This window comes from Syngnathus floridae, chromosome 17, assembly GCF_059516105.1.
Source record: "Syngnathus floridae isolate MCC-2025c chromosome 17, RoL_Sflo_1.0, whole genome shotgun sequence".
NCBI classification, from domain to species: Eukaryota; Metazoa; Chordata; class Actinopteri; order Syngnathiformes; family Syngnathidae; genus Syngnathus; species Syngnathus floridae.
In genome coordinates this window covers 12,466,531-12,492,079 of record NC_142429.1, presented here as the reverse complement: position 1 = coordinate 12,492,079, position 25,549 = coordinate 12,466,531, and the positions used below count along the sequence as shown (strand labels likewise).

At 51.5% G+C, this 25,549-nt stretch overlaps 3 protein-coding genes across 11 annotated transcripts; 1 reads left to right on the top strand and 2 right to left on the bottom strand.

Annotated features, from left to right (window-relative positions):
• Window positions 1-1,323: 1,323 nt before the first annotated feature.
• Window positions 1,324-19,290, bottom strand: LOC148384690 (acid-sensing ion channel 2-like). The gene is made up of 4 exons (XM_088357156.1): window positions 18,564-19,290; window positions 17,116-17,464; window positions 15,847-16,466; window positions 1,324-1,692 (listed from the first exon to the last, which is right to left on the bottom strand). Exons 3-4 carry the CDS (start codon window positions 16,423-16,425, stop codon window positions 1,588-1,590), a joined length of 684 nt encoding a protein of 227 aa, XP_088213282.1. The 5' UTR covers window positions 16,426-16,466; window positions 17,116-17,464; window positions 18,564-19,290; the 3' UTR covers window positions 1,324-1,587.
• Window positions 19,291-19,449: 159 nt separating this feature from the next.
• Window positions 19,450-23,230, bottom strand: hrob (homologous recombination factor with OB-fold). Of its 3 annotated transcripts, XM_088357135.1 has the most exons (11): window positions 23,075-23,230; window positions 22,450-22,565; window positions 22,279-22,329; window positions 21,051-22,181; window positions 20,880-20,963; window positions 20,614-20,745; window positions 20,408-20,516; window positions 20,203-20,288; window positions 19,997-20,116; window positions 19,790-19,913; window positions 19,450-19,704 (listed from the first exon to the last, which is right to left on the bottom strand). In XM_088357135.1, the coding sequence occupies exons 2-11, from the start codon at window positions 22,450-22,452 to the stop codon at window positions 19,652-19,654; spliced, it is 1,893 nt and encodes a 630-aa protein (XP_088213261.1). In that variant the 5' UTR covers window positions 22,453-22,565; window positions 23,075-23,230; the 3' UTR covers window positions 19,450-19,651. The 3 variants fall into 3 exon arrangements, with proteins under 3 accessions (XP_088213261.1, XP_088213262.1, XP_088213259.1); XM_088357136.1 differs by lacking the exon at window positions 23,075-23,230 and having other exon boundaries at window positions 19,450-19,727; window positions 22,450-22,698; XM_088357133.1 differs by lacking the exon at window positions 23,075-23,230 and having other exon boundaries at window positions 22,450-22,697.
• Window positions 22,166-25,181, top strand: asb16 (ankyrin repeat and SOCS box containing 16). Of its 7 annotated transcripts, none has more exons than XM_088357145.1 (6): window positions 22,166-22,264; window positions 23,137-23,474; window positions 23,740-24,007; window positions 24,105-24,513; window positions 24,579-24,662; window positions 24,811-25,181. In XM_088357145.1, the coding sequence occupies exons 2-6, from the start codon at window positions 23,144-23,146 to the stop codon at window positions 25,102-25,104; spliced, it is 1,386 nt and encodes a 461-aa protein (XP_088213271.1). In that variant the 5' UTR covers window positions 22,166-22,264; window positions 23,137-23,143; the 3' UTR covers window positions 25,105-25,181. The 7 variants fall into 7 exon arrangements, with proteins under 7 accessions (XP_088213271.1, XP_088213264.1, XP_088213265.1 ...); XM_088357138.1 differs by having other exon boundaries at window positions 22,263-22,391; XM_088357139.1 differs by lacking the exon at window positions 22,166-22,264 and adding an exon at window positions 22,398-22,585.
• Window positions 25,182-25,549: the final 368 nt, after the last annotated feature.

The following is a 25,549-nucleotide window of genomic DNA, read 5'->3' as shown; positions in this document are numbered from 1 at the left end:
TGACGAAGCCTGCCGGCTTTGTCCACCGTTTGCCGATTGGCGCTCCATGCTGCTTACGGACGGAAGAGATTTGCTGTGCGTCGACCCACTTTCGGCCTTGACCTTTTGGCGACGCGGCTAAACTTAGGAAAGGGCAGATCAGATGTACTGCTTGAGCGTCACGGCGGCTTCCTTCTGTCTCGCCGGATGCTCGTCTCAGCATCCAACAGATCTCTCTCTCTCTCTCTCTCTCTCTCTCTCTCTCTCTCTCTCTCTCTCTCTCTCTCTCTCTCTCTCTCTCTCTCTCTCTCTCTCTCTCTCTCTCTCTCTCTCTCTCTCTCTCTCTCTCTCCCTCTCTCTCTCCTCTCCTCTCTCTCATCCTCTCTCTCTCTCTCTCTCTCTCTCTCTCTCTCTCTCTCTCTCTCTCTCTCTCTCTCTCTCTCTCCTCCTCTCTCTCTCTCTCTCTCTCTCTCCTCTCTCTCTCTCTCTCTCTCTCTCTCTCTCCTCTCTCTCTCTCTCTCTCTCTCTCTCTCTCTCTCTCGTGTCACCGATTGCGTCTCCCCCGCCGACAGATCCCATTTGGGCAGGATGTCGGAAGTTCAACCTAGGTGTCGGAAGCGTGCCAAATGGGCATTCCTGAATGAACTTTAGAACGTTTCCAGAGGGCGGGCACTGAGGGAAATCAGCCCAAACTGGCTGTTCACTTTCAGGAATGGCCTACGGTGTCAACGTCTCCGTGTTGGTTGAAGTGACAGCGGTGTGCTGCCTTGCAAAGCGCCACATTGACGTCCGCACGTGATTGGAGAGCCGAGTAAGTCTTAAATCTGCCCCCCCCCCCCGGTTGCTGCTGCTACTACTGTGCCACCAAGATAGCCAAAAGACAGAATTGAGCTTCTCACACATGACATGGCAGTGCAGTGCAAGGCAAGGCAAGGCAGCGCTGCTAAGTAATGGATCACTGAGCGCTGCGCCGTTGGGACTGCAGCAGCGCCGCCGCCGCCGCCGCACATTGCACTCAAAATGCAATTGAGAGGAGGAGGACAGAACGGGGCAAGAGGGAGGGCAGCTCGTTTACTAGACGGAGGCAAAATGAAGGCGGTGAGGAATTTGGTTGTCAAGCAGTGGACGTGACAGGAGCAACTGGACAGCCAGCACTCAACTGGGATTGCTAGTGGGAAAGAAAGATTTCTTGTACTTGGTGTTTAGCATTTGTTTACAAGCTACGGCTGCAGCTTGAAAATCAACATCAGATAATGACTTTCTCAATTCCTTTGGTGTGTGTGTGCAGCTTAATCATTTAATACTTGGCACCGTCACTTAAGAGCAGTTGTACGAAGCGGAATCCAGCCGTACATGGCAAAAGGACTTGGCTTGGTCGGTGCACCTGCGTGGCCTTTTCAAACTTTGCAGTGGTTTCATGCAGATTGCTCCGAGGGAATTTGGAGCGGCAATCAGAAGGAGGATGCTGCTAAATGGCTAAAAAGTCGTGGAATGTGGCCAGAGCAAAAAGAGACCATCACTTGGAAGATTGTCTTGGAGAGCCACTTGTCAAAGAGTGGGACTTGAATTTTGTACGAAAGCTCCAAAGTGTCCATCTGACCGCTGCTGTCATAAGCGCCCCGTCCACCTTGCTTTCCCAAGCGGCTGCCTGGCGCAATATCTCCTTCTCGGAAGCGCCAATCGGTCCTCAGCGGTCCTCCCGTGTCGGCCGCCCTGCTGGATCATATTAATGTCACGCACATTGAGGGTGACAGGCCGGCTCGCTGCGGGGTGGGGTGGGACGGGGGGCTGGGGGGGGGGCGGGGGGGTGGACCAGCGGAGCACGGCACAGGTTTGATAAAGAACCTGCCGACGTACCTTTCAAAATGAGCATGGAAATGACCATCAGTGCAGAAAAGAACAGATGCAAAGCATCCAAACCATTATTACGATGATGGCTTGACTGCGCCTCGGAGACAATTTGAGTTTTGAGATGACAACCCACTCACGAGGACATTTTCAAAAACAGATTTTTCCATGCTTTTGCTCAGAGTAGGTGAAGATGCCATCATCCATTTTGCAGGGCAAAAAATGGGCCCAAAAAGGTCAGTTTGCGCAAAAGCGGCACCGTCATTTCGCAGGCTCGCTCGCTCACTCGCTCGCTCCGGGCTTGTGTTTACAGCGTCAGCTCGACTAACTTGAGCGTCAACGTGGCCTTTTGGACCAAAACAAATCATCATCCGCCCGCCCCCACAGTCTGTCTGGCTGGCTGGCTCAAAGAAGAAAAACGGAGCTCCCGCAAATGCATCCAGTGCCCTCCCTCCCTCCCTGCCTCCCTCCCTCCCTGCCTCCCTCTTTAATGTCATTTCACTGCCTGAATGTGTGAAAGCATCCAAAGTATGATAAGAGAACGGCTGCTCAAAAATGGTCCGGCGTCTAAAGACAGAGCAGGAGATTAAGATAAAGCTCCTGAATCAAAACATACTTTTATGGGCAGTTATCTGCCATCTGTCCAGGTGGCTGCTTGATCAGATGCAGGATTTAGGTGTTTGTGATTTTATCGCCGTCATAAAGTTGGCTTGAAACGTCTCACGCGCGCCCACGGCCACAAAAAGAAAAACAGCAAAAGCGGAAGCCGGGTTGAACAGGAGGGCAGCGATATGCGTACGCCGTTACGGGCTTGGTATTTTGGTACCTTTGATTTTTTTTTTTTAACCATGTCAAAAGCAACGCTCAAGCTCACAAGCAATTCAGACAAAAGCATTTCAAACTGCCCAATGCTTAGAAATAACACAAAGGCCGGCCGGGGAGTTCAGGTATTCAACTTGCCAACTTTGCAGTCCTTCAGATATTCCCTTCAAATCCCCCCACGACGGCTACCTCGCTCGCACACAGGACAGCGAAAACCGGCAGAAGCTCAGCTCAGCTCAGCTCAGCTCAGCTCAGCTCAGCTCAGCTCAACTCAGCAAGCGCCCGCAGGGAACAAAATAGTGACTCGCTCAGCCGCGCTTGTTGACGAGAAGGTTCCGAGCCTGCTCTGGCCTGATAGCAAAAGAGGGAAGCACGCTCAGGTGCGGATCGATGACACGGCGCGCCAACAACACGAGGTGGCGGCGGCGGCGGCGGCTTTGCCCCTCTGAGCGTGGAGCTGGTTAGCGTGGTCGACACGGCGTGTCATGATGTCGCCACCGAGGCGGCCTGCCCAAACTGACAATGTCAAGCATTCCTCTTGACACGATGGGTCCAGACAAACCATCAGAGGGAGGTAGAGCTGTTGAAAAAAAAGAAAAAAACCCAATCTATGTGTTTGCTTGTATTACAGCGTCTGTGGTTTGATAAAAGGAGTGTGTGCTGGTTGGCGCACTGCTGCCACCTGCCCGCCCGCCCGCCCCACTGCTGCCGCCCGCCCGCCCGCCCCACTGCTGCCGCCCGCCCGCCACACTGCTGCCGCCCGCCCACCCGCCCCACTGCTGCCGCCCGCCCGCCTCACTGCTGCCTGCCGCTGTGTAAAATAGTGCCATTCAATTCAAAGGGGCCAATGCATGGATTGCCTTTTATTTCCCTTTTGGCCACTGAGAGAGAAAGAAGAGCTTCCCTTCAACTTAGTGCAACTTCCAAGGCTCCACAAACTCAGAAAGCAAGCTATTGGTGCTGCTTTGAGACCGAGCGACCGTGCTGTCTTGAGACCGAGCGACTATTCCTTCCCATTCAAATACTTTGGTGGTCTTTTTGCATGTTTGTTTTCTTCCGCAGCTCATTTGTCTCTTTTTTTTTTACTTCAACTCACGCTGGGCAAAAACGGGGAGTCGCTAAGCAACTTGGAGACACAAATACTCCCTGCGGTGAAAAACAAATACACCCCATGCGTCAACACCTTTTTCAGCATCACTTCATTTGAAGAGGGAGGGAGGGAGTACACGGAGAAGCATCTGACTTGCCTGCTTGTTGACATATCACATTTGCCTCTGGCTATTTTGGGTCAGTCCCGCCTCTCGTCCGCAACCTCTGACATCGTCGAAAAATGACCTTCTAGATGTACACGGAACGATCAACGGAAGGCAGGCAGGCAGGCAGGCAGGCAGCAAATTGGATGGGTTACGCAGCCTAAAAAAAAATCCAAGATGATCAAAAGACATGAAAGTGGCAAACGATGAGTCATTACAGAATGGCAAAAAAGTGAAAAATGAGGCAATAGGTTCTGCTGCTGCCGCCGCCGCCGCCGCCGCCGTTTTCACGTTTTATGCAAATGTTTGGGTTGATTTTCTCCGTCAGCCCTTCTTGGCAGTAAGGAGCAGCAATCATGCCTGTATATCTTCCTCACGGCCAGGCAGCAGTGTGTAATGAGAACGCATGGACACAGAGAGAGCGAGAGCGAGAGAGCAATGACACAAACCTACGAGCCAAGCGGGCAGAGGGACGGCAAAACTTGCAGGGGTTTTTGCTCCGCATTCATCTGCCGTGGCGCAAGATAGCGTGCAACACGTGCACATTCGATGGGAGGGAGAGGAGCCACACCGTCACATTTAACGAGAGCCTCGTCCTTATCGGATTTGGCCGACTGCAACGAGCGCCAAGGCAATAATTACACGTGAGAGCTGAATTTGATTGGTTCCATTCAAATACGGAACACCGAATCTAGTCAAGGTATGCGAGTCTGCTAGGACGTCAAAGATGAAAACTTTCCTCCCTCCCTCCCTCCCTCCCCTGCTGGCTAGACACCTTGAGCAGGAGACTCAACAAAGCATTTCATTTCGTTTCACGACACGCAAGCGACGACGACACACGGGTGGAGGAAAATTCCCATGTGGACTTTGTCTCCCTTCTTCCAGACAACGGGGGGAAGCTTTTACAAAAGGGCTCGTAAGGGAACACTCAAAGCATTAAAGCACATTTACACCCGAGCCAGCAATATTGCAGGCAACGCGCGCCCATTTTCTATTCCCTTTGCTGCTTTTTTACATTTGCGAGGCCAACTCAAAGGACAGAAAATTGATTCGAGATTCTTCGTCACCCTATTCTGTGACAGTGGCGCTTAGACGCGGCAACAAGAAGGAATAAAACCAAAACAGAGCATTTTCTGTCAAAGTGGCTGCACACGGAGAAAACATTGATCGACGCTCATTGAATCTCGAAGCTTCATCTTTCTGAGGTAATATAATCACGGCCGATTTTGCTTCCCTCGTTTTGTGAGCTTGCCGTTTAAATGGAACGGCCATGCGGAAAGCAAAGGCGGAAATTGCGCTCTGTTATTACCGGTCGGCGCTATAAAAAAGAACGACCTGATGATTCGTTGCTTGTGCTGAAAATGGTTTCCTCTGCCGAATGAAGACGCTTTTCGCAAACAAGTGCGAGGCTCCCTCCGCAACCATGGCATGGGAATCTCACCCGAGCCAGGGAGACCACAGCGTCAAAGATGGGAGGAGGATGAAGATAGAGTGAGAGAGAGCAAGAGCCCCAAAAAAAACAAAAAAGATGGCCTCCCGGGAGACTTGATTTACACCTCGCTAAAAAGATGCCGCGGAAGGAATACCTTGCCGAATGCTTCCATTACAGCCAGAGGCGCAAAGCCGTGCTGCGCTCGGAAAAAGTCCAGCTAAAGCAAAAGCTGTGAACATTCTTCACGCTATGAATGGTCCGTGTCCTCTGTCCATCTGTGTTTAGTCGCGCCGGGGGGTGCGGAACTTTCCTCTCCAGGCACAAAAAGCGCGGCGGGCGCTGATGCCGTATAAATCTGCGAGGCAGTGAAAGTCGGCTGCACGGTGGAGGCCATAAAACAAGGATGGAGGTAGCGCTAGAGGCCGGCCGGCTGTGCCGTGCCGTGCCGTGCCGTGCTGGGGCGGGCTAAATAAAAGATGAAGGCGGCGGCGGCAGGAACACGGAGGAATAGCGGGAACAAAAGCAGCACAGGTGTCAAAGATAAGAGCACAAGGAGTCATTTGTTTCATTGCCACACGTGTTCGTTCTCTTGCCTGGGAAGCGCTTTGCACGCCCTTCCCGCCTTTACTAAACGGGCAGCATAGTCAACTTGGGACCTCTGCCAAAGTGTGCTCCTTGGATTTTTGGGGGGGGAGTAAGTCACAGTGTCCCATCCCTGGCGAGATATTTTTCGTTTTTTTTGTGGTCAGTATAAACTACTGCTGCTGCGTTCAGGCCTTGTACTATAGAAGAAGAAAAAAAAAAAGCAGCACACTGTGCGCTATTTAATATTCAAGTAGTTGCCCCGGACAATTCTGCTGACTCTTCCCATTCTCAACTGAACGTATGCATGATTTATTCAGGAGTAGTTTGCCATTCACGTGTATACATACAGATCGACATGGACGCTCGCTTTATTATTCATGTACGGCCGCAACATAACGCGGCTGACGAGTCTGCCTGCCGCCGCTGCTGCTCACTTGGCATAAATATCAGAGAATCTATCAATGAGGTTTTCCTTCGTTGCTGTCGTTCTGTTGAGTCCAATTGCCAGACGTAAACACGTACATAGATATTGCCGCTCATTCTCTTGTCTAGGCCGACTAATTAGGATGCGGCGAGTGCGACTGAAAGGAAGCTGAGCGAAAACAACTATGATCAAAACCCTCGGCGGGCGGGCGGGCGGGACGGCGGGCCGTGCGTGCGTGCGCCAACCAGCCAGCCAGACAGACAGCCAGACAGCCAGCCAGCCAGCCAGCCAGCCAGCCAGCCAGCCAGCCAGCCAGCCAGCCAGCCAGCCAGCCAGCCAGCCAGCCGCCTTTGATATTTCCAGCAGCCAGTTTGTAAGCGTCACTCTTGGTCTGGTTCCGATTTTTCTTTTCTTTTTGTCGCTCTCCTCTTTGTGCCGCTCGTCACGGCAGCGCTTGTTGAATTATTGATGCGCCGTAGAGCCTTGCGAGATTTCTCTCATCGCTTGTTGCGCTGAACTCGGAGCCCATTGTACGAGGCGGCGGCGGCGGCGGCCAACGGGTATCGCTTGCCAACTTGTCGTTCGACAAACCCTGCGAGAGGTCACGTCGGCCAACGGGGAAAAGCGGCGGGTGTTCCGACGTTAAGGGCCGTGTCAGACGCTGTCGGAAATCCTGTCGGCTCAGGCGGGCGGCCTGGCGGGGATGCGTCTATTGTCACGTTAGCATTAGCATTGTACAATTCCAAATGTCAGAAGACATGTTTTAGGAGTACACTTCAAATGAATATTCCAAAAAGTTGGATTACATTATTAACATACATTTGTATCCAGCGCCGGTAATTTTCATTCATTCTTACTTGTATGCATGCAAAGATGCTGAAGGCAATGGCAAGCTTGAAAGAGACCTGGAAAACACGACGGAGCACCAGGGAGCGCTTACTCCCGAAAGCAAAAAGCGCAGATTAATTAAATCGGCCCACACGTCCAAAATGAGTTTTCGATACTTGAGTGTTTTGAGGGCCTTATTAAATGTGTTGAAATATTCATTCCATCTTATCAAAAGTTGGCCGAAACCTTACGCCTACTTTTGAGCCCTGGTATCTCCCGCTGTGGGCATTTGACAGTGATGGTTTCCAAACACGTGGGTTGTCATTCGCTACCTCGCCTCAGCTTGGCATCTTATATTTGTTATTCCCCCCCCCCCCCCCCCCCCCTGTTAATCTGATGATTTTTTTTTTTGTAATTAATGACTGTCAATTACGACGAGGAAGCAATTCAAATGATCCGCTCTGCCGGTTTAAAAGGCTTCACGCGGAGACAATACCAAAGTACGGGGACAGAGGAGCTAACGGTCGTCTGGGGTAACGCCGCAATAGTTGTGCATCACTCAGCGGCCACGAGTAATTGATTTGCGCTCAATCTAAAGTAATAGATGGATTACGCCTGGATAGAGGCGACTGATCAGTTGTGAGCACCAGCATCTTGCAGTCATCTCATCCATTCACTTCTCCTCAGCTGGCTGCACTGCGACTCCTCACTCTGGTTTCATTTCACGTCTGGACTCTGATTTGAAGCCACATGCTGCTTCACCGTGGTGCAGTGGAATAAAAAGAAATGGAATAGAAGAGGCCTCCGGGCATCACAAACAATTGGTGGAATGTATACAAACTGGTGATCTATGGTGCAGCATGGAGGACACATGAATCCTCAGACAACGTAACTAAGGCTGAAGCTGAGTCACCATCACGCTTATAAATAAGAGATCTAAATGAGTAGCCAGCAGGCGGCAACATGAATAATGAATGTTTTTCTTTAGGTCCTAGCGGGGGGCGGGGGGAGCGATACGGTCTTTCCGACAAACCAAACACCGGCACAAATAGGAGGACAGACACTCAATAAGACTCGTCTGCTGGATGGAGATGATGGATGACATTCTCAAACACTATGGGCAGACTTTTGTGGCTCTGCTCCTGACAAGTCGATTCAATTTCAAGGTTAAGCTATTAAAAGTCAGTACTTTAGATACAATGTTGGTTCCGCGTTGGCATTAGGAGTCCAACACGGCTGCCACAACTACTTGAAATGGACCCGCGCAGACGAGCCTGATTGCTTTGCTCGGCGACTCGTTAACTCGGGTGGCAGCGCTTCCTCCCACCCTCCCTGCCGCAAGCGAGGTGCATTGCCGCCGCCGCCGCCGCCTTGGGGAGCGCCCGGTGAATAATGGATGCGCTCTAAGCAGTCCGAGAGTGACACGCCGGCTCGCCGAGCGGATGTGCCGGGCCGGGGAGGCTTGAGAGACGCACTTGTCATTTTGGCTGCGTCACCACTCCATAAGAGGGAGGCGAACGTCGGTGAGGTCGGATTAAAAGCCTCCCAAACGGCCAAAGTTGCTCTTGCCAGACGACCTTCCACAACGCGGATTGATTACCAATCGACAGCGGGAGATGCAGCCTTGGCTTGCCTTGCCTTAATGAAGGCGCTTTGGGCTTTAGACGAAGAAAGAAAGAAATGTGGAAAATAAACATTTCTAGCCTTCCCACTTCTCTCTGAAAATCAAAGCGTGTTCTTTTTTCTGAAGCGTTGTCTGAGCAACCCGCTTCTTTTCTTTTCTTTTCTTTTCTGGTTGGGGCTTAAATTATGATGTTGTGGCAGATGACATGGATTTGTTCTTTGTTTTCTGATCTCTCTGTCAGCGTCGCACCAATATTTTGAAGGCTTGTTGGTCTTTTCTCGCTCTTTAGCTCACAACAACGTCTCCACTTTAAAGGCACCGATAAAAAAAGGACATAAATACATTTGTGATGAGAAACCTACTAAAGCAAACGCGCAATGCCGACAATCTTGGAGTTGCCAGATAAAAATGAATGACTGTCAAAGTAAAACTATACAATTCACTTGTATGGATTTCAACACGTGTGTGTGTGTGTGTGTGGTCTGACTCTGACCTTGAGTAAATGAGTTTATGGTGAGTCATCAATTTCCCCCGCTGACCACTTGTAACCAACCGCTGAAACAAAACTCCCTGGCAACATGGCTCTGTTTATATCCTTGAGCCATGGAAATGGCTCAAATGATGATGACACTTTCCTAACGCATTGTAAGCTCTCATTAGGATAAGATCAGCTTTGAAAGTAGCCTACGATGGTGGCTCAAATGGCAGCTTCTTGGAACTTATGCGCGGGCGGGGCTGATCGCGATCGACACGTCTATTCCATTTCAGGGGCCGACTTGTCAAAAAGGCCTCGGGGACGTTGGCCATGCGGCGTCAATGCGAAACTTCAAGACGGCGGGCGGCGAGCAAAGCAAGCCTGCCAAAGCGTCCGAGCCTGCGCAGTCGTAATCGTACAATTGCAGCTAACTGCCGCAATCAAAGATTCTTCGACTTGACAGTACTGACAAGCGAGTCCGTAAAGTGGCCAATGGACAGTGGTGTTATTCGTCTTGAAACCCGCGCGTGCGCGTGAGCGCGCGTGCAGCGTCTTTTTATATCCTTGCCTCATCTTTTGAGAATGATGCCATCAGACGCGAGCAGGCCAGCCGAGGAGGTGGCGCGCTGTCGACCACGTAGGTAGTAGCACAATGCACCCTGCGTGCGTGCGTGCTTCTTCTGAAAGCTGACGCGTGATGTCATCGCACCTCACCAGACAGGCTAGACAGATGCTTGACACCAAATTACAACGATTTGGGGGTTCTGTCACTTCCATTTGATCATTTGCCAACTCAAAACTGGTGAGAAGGAATCATATCATGGATTTGGTTTCCAGGGGTAGCTGAATTTGGCAAGGTTTCAACCGCACACTGGCGAGTTGGCGAATAACGCAGCCGCGGTGACGCCGGGCGTCACCCTCGCCCGGGCCGGGCACAAACACGGACGGAGGCGGCCATACGCAAAAGCCAGGCGCCGCTGTAAAACAAAGAGATACGTATAAAAGCAAATGAGACGTGGCTATGGCTAATTACTGCGCTCAGATGCGGGGTCGCGGCCGCAAACGCCGGCCTGCGATGTATCGGCTAATTAGCGAGCCGTTATGGAGTCGCGTTGCGCCATCAGACACTGCATCTGCCTCCTCCATCTTGGGCTAATTGGACACATCGGGGGGGGGATCTGTTAACTTGGGATGGCTAAGTGTGTGTGGGGGGGGCAACAGCAGGGCTCAGAATGATGTTTAGAACGGAATACAAGGTGGCCAATTGAATGGATGGGTTCCAATGGATGGTTCTCCAAGTGCTAAATGTTGAACCTCAACACGCATACTCCCAGTTAATTGGGCGTGATCATTTCATTAAACCTCATTGCACTTGACAGCGAATCATTAGCTCCAACTACAGCATAATAATGGTCAAAAAAAGAATGGTATCAATGGACTCAGCGTGACTAACTAAGTTGGAAGGAGTGGCTTGAGCCTGGCCTCCCTCACATTGAGCAAGCAGCTTCTTCCTCTGTTGGTAAACGCAACATCTGGCTACGACAGCCAGTGCAGCCATGAAGGATCGCAGGGTGTTTATCTAGGTCACTTGTCAAAAATAGCCCGCCTCCCCCAAAGCCATCTTCCGGGGAAAGATGGCCGACAATGGCCAAACGTGGAATTCCGCCAAAGCTGCCTTTTTCTTGTCTTTCTTTTCAACAACAACAGCAACAACAAAAAAAGAGAGATGACGCGAGTGCATGGAAATGAGCACGGCAAAAGCGCCGGCAAACTAAGTTGACGCTAATTGTTTTGTGCAGGAGCGAGCGCGGATAGCACGGACGGGGCTAGCTACTGGCGGCCGGCGCAAAGAGAAGGAGCTTGGCCTCCACTTGGCCTGCAGCTCAGCAGCCACTTTGACCGTGTTAGAATGAATATCAAAGGCAGCATAAGCGTCGACTTTCAAGGTAGTCGGCCAAAGGACGAGTCGATAATGGGCTTTAAAACGATTCTAACGGCCGCTTCTCTAATCAAGGACCGGCGGCGTAGTCTGGGCAACCGTCACATTTGATGTCTTTAATGCTCTCAAGAGAATAACAACGCAGCAGAGCCTCTTTCTATGGACTTCATTTACATTGCACCATGCAAACTAACTGCATTCAAAGCCATTTTCTGCACATGCGACGGCGACGTACGTACGTACGTACATGGCACCAGAGGTTGTCGCCCGGTGACACGGTTACATTCGGGATTGAGCGCTCACCGGCGATTGGATATGCTGGCCAATGAGAACCGTACGGGGCCTCCATTCATAAGCATATTGACGATATTTGCAACACCTTGAGCGGTGGGTGAAAAAGCTAAGCTTCATTTATTCAAGAAAAGACACTTTTGGCTTTCCTTTTGCTGGAAGCGGGAGAAGAAGAAAAAAAATCAATCGTTCTGCAGTCAAGGCTGTCATAAGGGAAGTCATTCGAGTCCGGCAGTGACAAACAAAGTTTCGGTCTCGGCGCTCCTCACAATGGCCGCCGACTCGATCGGCGGGATGGAGGAAGCGAGCGACGCGCTGAACGACAAGCACGTGTCCATTTGGTATTCTGACTCGGGCACAAAAATCCTTGACACCTAACTGGAACCAAGAAGGAGAGTTTAAACTTCTTGCTCAAATGCTAACGGCGTTACAAAAAAAAGCAAAGGCTAACAAACAATAAGATTGAAAGACACGTGTACAGACAGCGGACACCGCAAATTATTTATTTCTACACGTTACTGTCAGAGGAACAGGCGGCTAAAAGCATTCCCGTGTATTCCGGCCCGGCGGAGGGATGACCCCGCATCCCGTCTCGTCTTTTCACGGCCTCACCTTTCATTTATCTGGCCGCTCGCTCGCTCGCTCGCTCGGGCAGCACACTGGCCAGATGTAATTTTGTTGAGCGAAAGGGTAGCAGACGACATTTTATAAGCATACTGCAGTGCTGAACAAATGGGCTTCCATTAAAAGAGCGGGTGATAAAAAAAAAAAAAAAAAGGAGGTTAATATAGATTTCTTTTTTTTTTTCTTTTTTTTAGTCCTTAGGCTTCCGTCATGCAAGGCAGAAACATAAAAGATGCTGTTAAACAAGACGGGCTTTTATGAGAGACGCTCTTAAAAGTCCGCCAGTCACACTGTCCTGCCGGGAAACAAGAAACAAACCCCGCTGATTAGTCGGCATGTTTGAAACTTGGCTTTTAAGCCGACTCGCTTATTGTTATATTCTTAACTGGTTGAGGAAATAATAGCAAACTGCCAGGAGGGAGGGAGGGAGGGAGGCCCGGTAGGGAGCGAGACAGGATCCTAATATTGAGTGCAAATGAGAAGTCGATTGCGAGGGGCAACAAAATTGCAGTCATCCTATCCATCGCCCGGAACCAAATGGGCCAGGGACCGCTACTGCAGTAGCGGGTTGAAGTGAGCAAGTGCAGGAAGGGCGGCGGGTTGGAAAGCACAAATTTTCAATTCATCGCAGACGGGGATGATTATTTGTCGTTTTCAGCATTTACAAAAGAATTCAACGATAGACGTGTTCCCCCCCCCCCACCAAAAATGACTGAAGCGTCGTCTTGAACACGCACAACTGACTACGGTGTGAAAGGGCAGTCTGATGGATGTTTTTAGCGCAACAAAACACACAGCGTTATAATTAGCACTTTTCTCCACTCAAGACAAACAAGGCTACGTCTTGTTGGCCTGCATGAACGTTGGCCAACATCCAGAGGAATATGACCTCATCTGCAGCGTGTGTGTTTGCTTTTGGAAGCTGTCCACAAAGCAGTCAATAAATACAAGTCATAAAAGTATGAGATATAGATGGAGGCAAGACCGCAAGCCAAATCGATGCCTTTCCACTGTTTACACCACTGGCATCATCATCATCATCATCCACACATTACGGAGTGTGCGTGGGCCAGGTTCCAGCCTCTCCTCCTCTAAGCACATTTAATGGCACAGGTCTCAGACGTGCCAGGATGTGTTTTAAAAAAAAATAAAAATAAATAAAATTTAAAAAAAAGTTCATCTCGGCGGACTGAGGTGATCGGCAGAGAAAAGTGCGGAAGATCCGCCCACTTACGGCGTCTGGGTCGAAATCAGCCCGCGTCCGGAACGAACTAACGAGCAGCTAATTTGTAAAAGACCACAGGGAGCGAGCGAGCAATCAGCTTAGGGGGATTCGCTCGCAAAGACAAATGACAATGCTCACGCTGTGGAATATTTATAGACGTTCTATAGGCCAATGCAGAACGTTTGCAAACAATCCACGCCAGGATACGAGCAAAGGATATTTCAACGCAAACAAAGGACTGCCACATTTATATTTACAAGCAAAAACGAGTGCCACATTTAAATCGATATGATACAAGCTCCATCTGTGCGTAGATGATCCTGGTTTTACTGCCCCCTGGTGACCAAAGCGCGCATGCGCACACCCCCCACAAGGAGGGAGCAGCACAGTGTTGATTGAATTGAAGGAAAAATATGGCAGAAACGGATTCATTCTTTAGATTTGGTTTCACCATCGTACGCGTTAAGAAAATACAAGAATAGAGTGCTCGGCTCATTTACAAATGAGGACGTATGCTAGCCTTTACGCGTGACCAAAGTTGTGACATTTTATTTATTGGCATCTCCTGAAGTCATGATCCAGTCGTTCAATGATTAACTATGTCTGGGTTCCCGTCCCACACTGTCTATTTCTGCATCAAGTTGCCAGTTAGCATGCAAAATTGCACGCAGCTGACCTCACCGAGCTTCTTTTCCACTGCCGAGTCACACGGCACGGAAAGCCTTGCTTGCGGTCCGCCTGGTGCCACGGGAGAACATTTGCAACCCGGAAGAAAGCGATGTCATGAGGAATTCTTCCCAATGTGCCGCTTCTATTTCGATGTGGAAGATTCCAGATTTGACAAGGGAAGACCAAATCTAGCGTGCGCACACGCACGTGTTGACAACGATGCGAGGCGACGCTCACGCCGTGCATCCGTGCAAAACGGCACGACGCTCGTGACAGCTTCCAGTTTGGGGATTTTTCGGCATCCGCGGGCGGGGAGGTGAAGGTACGTCGCGACGGTAAGGCGAGCTGACAAGCCGGGCGGGAGCAGCTGCAGCAACAGGCGGCCAAACACAACGAGGCCTTCTCGTGGCCTCTCTTGTCAAGTCCATTACAAAGCCACTTTCCAACGTGACCTACGACATCCAAGATGGCCGCTAAGGGGAGACAAGACAAGCGGGGACTGGCCAGGCTACGCAGGCTAACCGCGACAGAAGAGGGCAAGCCGACTGTCACAATGAGTCCAAACTGAAGAAAATGGAATCAATCTGCAGTCTCGTCATGGCCAACAGGGGGCACGCTTGAAATGGAAGAAGCCAAAAGACTCATTTGTGCCAAGTAAATATTCGAATTCTTTGAAGCACGATCTCTTTTTTAGTTTAGTTTACGAAAAAAGACTTGACAAACGTCATTGTCCTTATGGTGTAAAAACAACACAGCAAATTGTTTCGGAGCAAACCGCTTGCTTGATTTGTGGTGCTGACCGACCGACCGACATGGTTGCCACAAACATGAATAATTGACACCTTCAACTTGTTCCATCTTAAACTAGCCTTTAGTGGACTGGAGTCGGACGGTCAAGGCCAAAAGCGTATCAGCATCATATCAGCATCATATCAGCATCATATCAGCAGCATATCAGCAGCGTATCAGCAGCGTATCAGCAGCGTATCAGCATCATATCAGCATCATATCAGCAGCATATCAGCAGCGTATCAGCAGCGTATCAGCATCATATCAGCATCATATCAGCAGCATATCAGCAGCATATCAGCAGCATAACAGCAGCATATCAGCAGCATATCAGCAGCATATCCAACAGCCAGAGGCTGGGCCGTTTGTTTACAGCGTGGGCCGGCCGACGTGACCGAACCGGACCGGACCGCCGAGTCTTAACAATTCATACACTACGCTTAGCACCTTCATGCATTAGTGAGTGAGAAATGGAAGAAAAGTTGCATGGTGAATGGCAAGTACAGGGAGAAAGCGTGCTATTCAAATGGTTCACAATTGCCATGATGGAAGCCACGCCAGAACCACAGCACAAAGACCAAAGCATTTGTAGACCACCTTCAAACATGACACACTGAGAGTTGAGGGGGAAAAAAGGAGCCCGGCTTCCTGAATGGAACCAATTCATTCTTGGCCCCTGCCTCGCTCGCCTCACTCAACCTTAAGTTTTGTGGCAAGTCGGCGAAAAGTTTTTGCATTAAGTCGCGCAGACAAAAGAGCAACGGCAACTTTTGGAAACAAGCAACTCTTAACAATTCAGAACACGCGAGAGTTAACAATCGGCAACAAGTGGGTATTGACTTTGCTCTGACATGAAGGCCTTGAAAAGATCACAAGTGCGCTTTCAATTGGGCGGCCGGAACGCGCCAAACGGACCCGGAACGCAGAGAGCGCCCATTGGGCCAAAGAAAGCCTGAGGTGCTTTCAATCCACAAGCAGGCGACTCATCTGTGAACCCGACTGACAGTTTCCTCGATTCCGTCGCCACGCACGCACTTACCGTTTGGAAGTCTCGGTGGCTGCACTCGTCTCCTTGGTAGCGGCAGTAGAGCATCATCTCCCGCAGGTCGTGTCCCACGCGCTCGGCAAACTCGCGCATGCTGAAAGCCTTGGGCTTGTACGCCGTGAAGTTGGCGCGCTCCCGCAGGAAGTCCAGCACGTCGGGCTCGGCCAGGTGAGGCTGCGAGACGTTCAGGTGCACGTCCAGCAGCGCCAGCAGCTCGCCGGCGTGGTACAGGTCATTCCGCGTCAGCCGCCCGAAGCGGTAGGCGTTGAGGTTGCACACGGTGACGGCGGGGAAGACCAGGCTGCCCGACACCACTGCGTCCACGCTGGTCACGTGAGGGAAGGACAGGAAGTAGGCCAGACGCTCGGCGCTCTCCAGGGCCAGCAGGGCCGTGCAGGTCAACAGAGCCGCCGCCCACAGGAGGCGGCGCGCCGTCCCGCCGCCGCCGCCGCCACCCGAGTAAGGGAAGACGAAGCGCAGGCCGTGCAGGCTGCTGCCCAAGGCGAAGGCCCGCCAGGAGCCCGGACGCAGGCTGGAGCTCTCTCGGCTTCCGCAGCTCTCTTTCAGGTCCATCGTCACCTCGGGAAGCCCGCTCTTCCCCCACACTCTCGCACCTGCGCCCAATATACAAGTCGCCTTTAGAAGGTTCAGGGGCCGTCATCAAAGAAATCAAATGGAATGGGAAAAAAAAAATCGGGCATTCAAATGAAGAGAAATGAAGAACATGTTTGATTGTGTTCACATTGACAATCAAATGCATGTTTAAAATACAATGAAAATCTAAATCAAACTTAGCTTCATTGGAAAACAAAATGAATGTCTTCCAATAAAATCAAATTGAAATTTATTTTAAATGTTAAATAAATCTGGAGAAATAGAAAAAAGTTTAACAACATTGAAAATAGATAGAATTTAATCATTTAAAATATATATATATTACTATTCAATGACAAAACTAAATAAATGCAAAAGTATACTCAAAATGGGAAAACTAAAAGCGTGTATATCTAAAATTACAAATTCAAAGAAAAATAAGAGAAAATTCAAGAATACTTCATTTTGAACGGAAACGTGAAGGCAACCATCCTGGTCCCATCCATCCATCCCATCCTGTACGCACGCACTCACTCACCAAATTCCATAGTGACAGGACTCAAGCAGCCACTCTTGCGTGCAATCTGACACACACATCACACATATGTCCAAGCGTGCCAGATTCTCCCATGCACACAGCTGACAGATGAATGAACGGACGGCCAGCACCTTTCGTCTTCAGCCTAGCGAGCGAGGAGACATCCGGCGCGAGTGTGTGAGATGAGGGACGGAGGAGGCTGGCTGCTGGCTGGCTGGCTCCTGGCTGGCTGCTGGCTGGCTGGCTCCTGGCTGGCTGCTGGCTGGCTGCTGGCTGGCTGGCTGGCTGGCTGGCTGGCTGGCTGGCTGGCTGGCTGGCTGGCTGGCTGGCTGGCTGGCTGCTGGCTGGCGGGCGAACTGGCTCAGCCCTTTGTGATCCAAGCCAGCGTTTAGTCGCGCGCGCCCATCCAAACTCTTCCTGGCGTCCTCCGTCCGGCTACATCCGCTCGCCCGCCTCTTTCCTGCTCATCTGTGGTGGCGCCTGACAACGGCGGCGGAGAAAGAGAGAGGGAGTGCGTGAGAGAGAAAAGAGAGGAGGGGGGCGAGAAAAAAGGTTGGTCGACTCCCTCCCCTCCCCTCCTTCCCGCCCGCACACTTCCACATCCCGTCACCTCAGATAGACACAGGCGGACGGACGAGAAGCAGGAAGATGGCTAAGACGCAGACTGACAGACAAATGGACGGATAGTAGTGCTTCGTGGAGGAGTGGGGGGGGGGGGGGTATTTGGTGTCATGGGAAGTGAAGCAGAAGTGAGCTGTGATGGGAAGGAGGGAGCAGGACCAAAAAAGAAACTTGAGGCGGGGGGAGGTCAGAGGTAGCACGCCATCGCTGGCTGGCACACCAGGGGAGATGAGGAAAGCATCCTTGTTGTGAGACTCTTCATATGGGGGATGAAGGCAGGCAGGAGGGACGGAGGGAGGGAGGGAGGGAGGGTTAGGGCCTGCCTGGAAAGGCTGGATGATGGTTCAAATGACATTTTCCTCACACGGCACAGCAGGCTCACAAAATATCTATTGAGCATGAAAGAAATAATACTCAAAAGCATATTTTTCAAGACTATGATGCTCATGCCAAAAAAACTGGCTGGCAATGTAACCTCTCAGTGTACATTTTAAACTGTGTAAACTGTGTGGGGGAAAAAAATTGAATTCTTTTTAAAAGCACATTAAAATAAACCTAATATAAGAACGTTAAAACGATTAAAAAACATAAAAATTTACATCTATAGTAAAAAATAAAAAAAGCCCCAAATAATAACAGATTCAAATACACAAAAACACATTTAGAGACAATGCTGTGCTTGCCAAAATCAACAGATGATTCTATAAAAAGAAGTTGTTGTTGTTGTTTTTATAAAAGTGCAAATGGAACATACACAAAAGAGCAATTGCGGGTTTCCATGTGTCCCCTTCAACTCCAAGCATTATAAAAACTGATTTCGAGCCTCAAAAAAATACGTGAAAAACATCCAATATGAAAGCCTTCACTGAACAAAAGGGGTGATTAAGAGCATTTCGAGCCTATAGTTGGCCTTTTACGGTACTCCCTCCAAAATGGCGAAAGTTGACGGTCCACCTACTTTCCAGCTGGCCTTGCAATTTGGTGGCTTTGGCGACGATATTCATTCTTCTGCGGCTGTAGCTGTAGTTGCCCTTCTAATAAAGGAAGCAAGTTTCCAGTCGCCCCATTAATGTTTAATGAAGGCACTTTAGCGTGACTTTCCCGCCACCTCGTCCGTCTTCCGGTATCCACACTGGCGGGCGCTAACTCAATTGTCATTAGGACGACGTGCGTCCGTGACGTCATTTTGGAACCGCCTCCAATTAACCAAGGAATCTCCTTATCTCCGGAGCTGTATTCTATACATTATATACTTATTATATTATATACTCATTTGCGGGAAGACAGTGTTGAATTATTTCTCACACTAAGAAAGATAAATAACAGACACGATATTTTCAAAGGATCACTTCTACCACGTGACTTGGAAATCACAATGACCCCTCCCCTGGCTGGTAAGCAAGCTACTTGCCTGCAGGCAAATGATGTGGTCGGCCCTCCTGACCCGCGAGCTCAATCATTTGTACCTTTGCATTTTTGTTCCTCACAGAGAGTTGATTTCACCTTCTCACACACTGAAATTGATTATTTGATGCCCTTTCATAAAATCATAATTTAATGGAGTGATGAAAAATGTTACTTTCCCCCAGGGACTCAATTTAACTGAGGATGAAAAGAAAAGTGTCAAATTAGGGCCGGTGCGTAAAGAGTAATTACAATTGCTGAGTGCATTTTTAATGGGATATGAAGCATCATCAGGCATAATTATGCGCCCCGTTTGCATATGTAGCAGGAGAGGCTGCAAAAGTTTCAAGGCAAATTATGATTAAATAAATTATATTATCAAAGGATACAATTTACATTTTTTTCCTTCCACAAATTCCAACTAATTTCCAACACATCTATAATCTTCCAACAAACCAATCAACCCATTTATTATCAATCACCATTGGCCTGTATCAATCAATGTGAGAAAAGAATGTTGCAATACATTTTTCTTTGCTAATATCAACAGAGACTTGGGGCACTTTTAAACAACAACAAAAAATTGCACAGTTTTGCATGTTTTGAACATTTGCACAATGACATCGGGGTCCGTTGTCAAACTCAAAGACTGTAGGTGTCCTCGGAGAGCGCCACCAACAGCTCATCAAGGTCGTCTGCAATCAAGTGTGACCAGCCCCTTTTATTTGTTTGAAATGGTTACACAATTGTTTGGCATCCTACACACTTGAGTGCACCCACCTGCGTCCCATCCTGAAGCTTGGGGGCTTCCATCTTTGCATTTGGTCCCGTCGTCGGCAACGGCGCTGTCATCGTCAAACACCAGCTGCGTGCAGCTTACCGGCTCGACGGCGGGCGAGGGCTCCTACGTGAAAGAAAGAAAGAAAAACTAAATTTGAAGGGCAGACAGCGCACCGACGCTTGCCGATTTGGGTGCGCGTCGCCCACCAGAACCGACGGTGGCAGCTGCCCCTTGTGGCAGCCTCCATCTGGTGAATAGATCCTGAGAAGGTTGTTAGGCGTCACGTTGAGGTAGTGGTTGCAATGGGAGGGGGAGAACACGCCCACCTACAAGAAAATACCACACTGGCTTTCAGATCAAAGGATCTTGGTGACCCTTTTTTTGTTTTTTTATTTAAAAAGTGTTTTCTCACTTGTTTGAGAAGAAGCACGGCGCCAACCTTCAGTTCCCCAAAGCGCTCCTCCAGGAGGCGCCGATGCACCGTGCCCCGGATCTCACCTTTAGTCAACAAGATGGCCGTGTCCATTGCTGTGCAGGAATGGTAAAGTGTGTGTGTGTGTGTGTGTGTGTGTGTGTGTGTGTGTGTGTGTGTGTGTTTGTTTTGCATCCGCACGTGCCTGTAGGATCCCTGAACACGGCCTTAGCGTCGGCATGCGTGTGGGTGATACTCTTGAGCATCACGGCCATGTTTGGCACTTTGTTTTTGTTCAGCTGCTTCAAAGCTGCCTGCCACCACCACCACCACCACAACGAAACAAGACATAAGAAAATGACTGAAAGCAAAGCAGGCAAGCAGAAAAGCGAGAGAGAGAGAAAGAGAGACCTTGCGGAGCACCATAACCACGCTGAAGGAGCACAGGAAGCACGCCGGGTTCCGATCGTCCAGTCCCATCTCGGCCTTCATGGCCGCCCAGGGGCCGCCAAAATCCTCTTCCTCACTTTGGGAGCCGGAAACCTGGACAAAGGTGTTGGGACACATGTGGTTGCCCTCTCCAATAATCCGCTCTCAATTTCAAAAAGACGCCGGGGCTAACCACAAGGTCATCGTGCTTCCCTGGGATCATGCGAGTATTGCACGCCGTTCATTACCTGGTGTGGAAGACGAGCCGCCACACCGGAGGCGGGAATCTGGGGAACGGACACCACAATCTCATCCAGACTGCGACTGGGTGGCTGGGAAAAAGGAACAAACTCACGAAATGACATCACTTGGACAGGAAAACCATCTTAGATGGATGACGTCAACGCTTCGAAACCCACCTCCTCCGGGAGGAGCCCCGCCGGGCCCGGGAAGCGCCGAGTCTTGGGCTCCGAGCGAGGCCTCTTGCGGGACAGCTTGTTTGACGCAGACACCAGCTGCACCAGGTGGTTTGTCAGCAACGGTGTGCTGAGGGGGTGCGGACTAAAGGCGGGAGATGAAGAGGGGGAGGGTACGAGCGCGGGTGAAACCGTCTCAAAGAGGCCCCGAGGCGGACCCGAGGGCCCTGGGGTGCTCCGCGCCGCTCGCTGAGGCTTGCAGTGACTCCTGGAAAGAGCGTTTGGGGCTAGCGAGGTGGCTGTGGAGGTTGGCGCTCTAAGGGTCCCTCCACCTAGGGCTTGGAGCGGGCCAGAGGGTACGGCTAAACGTTCACACGCCTCCAAGTCGGCAAGGTCCAAGTCCCAGTCGTCAAAGTCATCCTGAGCGGCGACATTGGCGCTGGGCTTCTGCAGTAACCTCGAGAGGGGCTCGGTGACATGGCGTGCGGTAGGTGCAAGGGAGTAGTGAGCTGGTCGCTCGTCACTCGGCCGAAGAAGGTTCGATCCCGATCCTCGAGTGACCACGGGGGCGGCACCCAGCGGGCGGAATGCCACAACGGCGGTGGCGACGGCACACGGCTGCCTGTTGGCCCTCCCCGAGTCCGATTCGGGGGACGGAAGAGCGCAAGCTGGAGCGTTCGAAGAAAGCTTCCGCAAGGTTTTCTGGCCTAGAGGCCGGAATGGCTCATTGGTGCCGGGGCTCTCCTGTGCCCCCACATGGGGCTTAGGGAGGCTCAGTGCGGCTGGCAAACTGGGCCTCAGGAAATGAGCGCCTGAGGTAAGGTCCTGCAAAGCCGGAGTAAGCTGATTTGAGGCGAGCAAAGACTCCACATTTGGCTGGAGGAGGCTGGCGCCGGGTTCTCTCGGAGGAACCCGTGAGGTAGCGGGCCCCGACCCAAACCCCAAGTGGGGCTCATGGGGCTCAGGGTTTACCGGTGGGTGGCGGTGGAAAGCCCGAGCGCCCGAGGACAGTTTCCGTAAAGTCGGTGCAACCGTTTCCGAAGTGGACGCTCTCTGGAGGTTGGTGCCGGAATGGCGAGTTGCATCCACAGGGTGGGATGGCACAGTGGCAGCCCAGTGAGTCCCCAGCAAGTCCTGACGCACAAACAATACGAGGGAGGCCTCGTCAACAACATTATGCGGCCGTGCTGACGTAAATGTGGTCCGTGCGGTGACAGGTGTGTTTTATCACCTCGTCGTCAAAGTCCTCGCCTATGCTGAACAGCCCACCCAGATGGCAGCTCTGTAAAAAGCCAAAGCTCCTTTTGAATATAAATCCAAGATGTTGGCGACTTCAATGGAAAAGTACGATCATGCTAGCGTGCAAGCTAACGTTTCGCCTGATACGAGCTCACTTACTTACCATCGCACACACGACGGGTCACAAGACGTCGAGGGACGTTTGCTCCTTGTTGTTTTCAAGTGATTTGGTGTTCCAAAGTCGCTAACTGCTTAGCTTGCTAGTGTTGGTGTGCTGGGCTAATGAGGAGAAAACACCGGTGAGCCCGCGACCCACGTTCAAACGTCATGACGTACGTGTTCTGACGAAGAACAAGCAAGTCTGTTGAGATAGTACCCCTCCCTCACTCTCTCCATCCCTGCACCGCCTGCAGTTGTATTTTATTTCTTTTTTTCTCTTGCCTCGAGCATACCCGTATGTAGCACGCGCGCCTGCCTCCTGGTTCGACGTGGTCCGTCGGCTTAGCAATAAATAGCACAGCCATAATTCATTAACACCAATTACATGTGTAATTTGCTGTTTCTACGCTTGTCAACACTGCCACCTCTTGAGCATTTTAGAAACGTACAGGTATCCGTTTACACATAGTAAACTAGTATCTATTATTAACCGAGTATGAGTTGGCATTTGGCAACCCTGCATACGCTTGAGCATAAAAGAGAGGAACAAATGTGCTTCTAATGAGGCTCTAAGCGTTTGCGATTCCCGTTGCGGGTGAGTCCGACCTTTTTGTAAGTATTTTTCGAACCTGTTTGAAGAACTCCAATGGAGGTTACATGGTGCAGCAGCTTTTTCTCTGTGTTCTCCAAGAAACGTCATGTCCAAGGACGCCTTTCCCTTCTCATCCACATCACTGCGCTCCCTGAGGCTCGAGCAGGAGTTGCAAGACTGGGAGGACGCACGGAGGGCCCTGGCCCAGAGGCGCGCACTCACCCGAGACCCGCTACCGAGAGCCCCCCGCAGGGCTACGCAGCGGCTCCAGGAGGTGCGGGCCGCCCCGCCTATCGTCCGCTGCCGAGACGCTGCCATCCACAATACCTTCATGTGCGGGGACATGAAGGGGGTGTACGCCGTCCTCAGGGACCCCGCCATGGTCAACGCTCACATGGAGACGGTGCATGAGGAGATGACGTGGGCCCCGGAGATGGGTACGTCCCTCCAGCTCAGCGGTCGGTGGCTGGCAAACTCACTTAGTAACTCGATGTGGCTGGACTCACACAAAGCAAAACGCCGTAGGCAAGCTAACACCGTCGCTGCAGTAGCAGCTACGATTCCTGAAGCTTGTCAGCCGCTTTGTTGTGAAAGTCTTCTTTGTCTATGTCGTAGTGGGAGCGTTCCCACTTGGCCACCGTTCTTTCTCCTAATCCTTCAGCAGCCCTACGTAACTTTGACTCCATTGTGTTCCTCGCTCAGGCATATGGACCATAAGCTCCAAGGTGAAGCGGACGTCCGCCCTGCGCCTGGCTTCCGGCGGTGGGCACGCAGCGTGCGTGGAGGAGCTCTTGTCCCGCGGAGCCGAGGTGAACGCTGAGCCGGGAGGCGCCACGGCGCTCCACGATGCCTGCGCGGGAGGACACGCCGCCTGCGTCAAACTCTTGCTGGCCCACGGAGCGGACGCGCAACTGCTGACGGCCGACGGAAGCGCTCCTCTTCACCTGTGCACCTCACCCCTCTCGTTACCGTGAGCTCGGGAGGATTATCGTCGCCCGTCGGGAGGATTATTGTCGCCCGCCACCCATTCTGTATCTCTGCGACCGGACGTGAAAATGCACCCGCAGGTGTGCCGAGCTACTTCTGGACGACGGCGCCGACGTGAACGCGAGGACGGCCGAGTCCAGGCTTACTCCGCTGCACGTGGCCGCCTCCAGGGGCCTGGAGGGCCACGTGGCGCTGCTGCTCTCCCTCGGCGCCGACGTGCTGGCCACCAACCTGGAGGGGGAGACGCCTCTGAACGCCGCCTGCGCCAAAGCCGACAAGCCGCGGGAGGTGGGCCGCTACCTGGCCGTGGTGCGCAAGTTGCTGGACGCGGGCGCCGACCCGCGCACGGCGGGTAAGAAGCGACACACGCCGCTGCACAACGCTTGCCACAATTGCAGCCCGGCCATGGTGGAGCTGCTGCTGCGCTACGGAGCCAAGGCAGATGTCAGCAACAGCGCGGGCTACACGCCCTTGGAGTGTGCGCTGCAGGTACGACAGCACGCGACGGTCGAGAGAAGGACGTCACACTGAACACTGATTGCGGGTGCTTTCAGGTGCTTGAGGACAACTTGGACCAACAACCCGAAGCAGTGGTGCAGATGCTCCTGAATCATGGAGCCAAACCTGTCCCACCGAAGGTTTGGAAAAGCCCCAGTCGAGATCATTTGGAGACTGTCTTCCTGGCTGGCTGGCTGGCTGGCTGGCTGGCTGGCCGGCTGGCTGGCTGGCCGGCCGGCTGACTTTCTTAACGTTAACATTGTGTTGTTCGCTGTTGTCTGCACGCAGACGTTGAAGCGGTGTGTCCTCTCTCCTGCAACCTTGGAGCTTCTCCTTAACTCGTACCCGTACGTCCCGCCGTGCGACTGGATGGAAGACGACGGCCCTCTCACGCGAGGACACGAGAGTTTCTTCCAACGAGTCCGTGAGCTGAGCGGTCAGCCTCGCTCACTGCAGCACCTCTGTCGCTGCGCTTTGCGTCGTTGCTTGGGGGCGCTTTGCCACTCGCAAGCGAGTCGACTGGACGTCCCCAGCTCGGTTCGGGATTACCTGCTGCTGCAGAACGACGGCACGCTGCGCTAAATTTGGCCTTGGTTTATTTTATTTTTTTTGCTTGTTGGATCCATATCACATATTCCAATGAAAACAATATGACTTCACGTGTTTTTCTCCAATTTTTCAAAAATAGCTGACTGAGAAAAATGTATCGTTGCAATTAGGGCTGTAGCGTTACTTAAGTGTTTACCAAATGAAAAGACTCGCTCGCAAGGCTGCAACTTGCGCTGGCTGGCCAGCCAGACCAAGCGGTGGCAAGACCAAGCGGTGGCAAGACCAAGCGGTGGCAAGACCAAGCGGTGGCAAGACCAAGCGGTGGCAAGACCAAGCGGTGGCAAGCGGTGGGTTCCTGACGTCACTCACGCCTCTTAAAGGCGCACATCCAGCACACAACGACTACCGTACGTAGTTATTACGCTTCAGAAAAACAGGTTGTTGGTTTTTTTCATTTATTTTCCTTGATTTAAAAAAA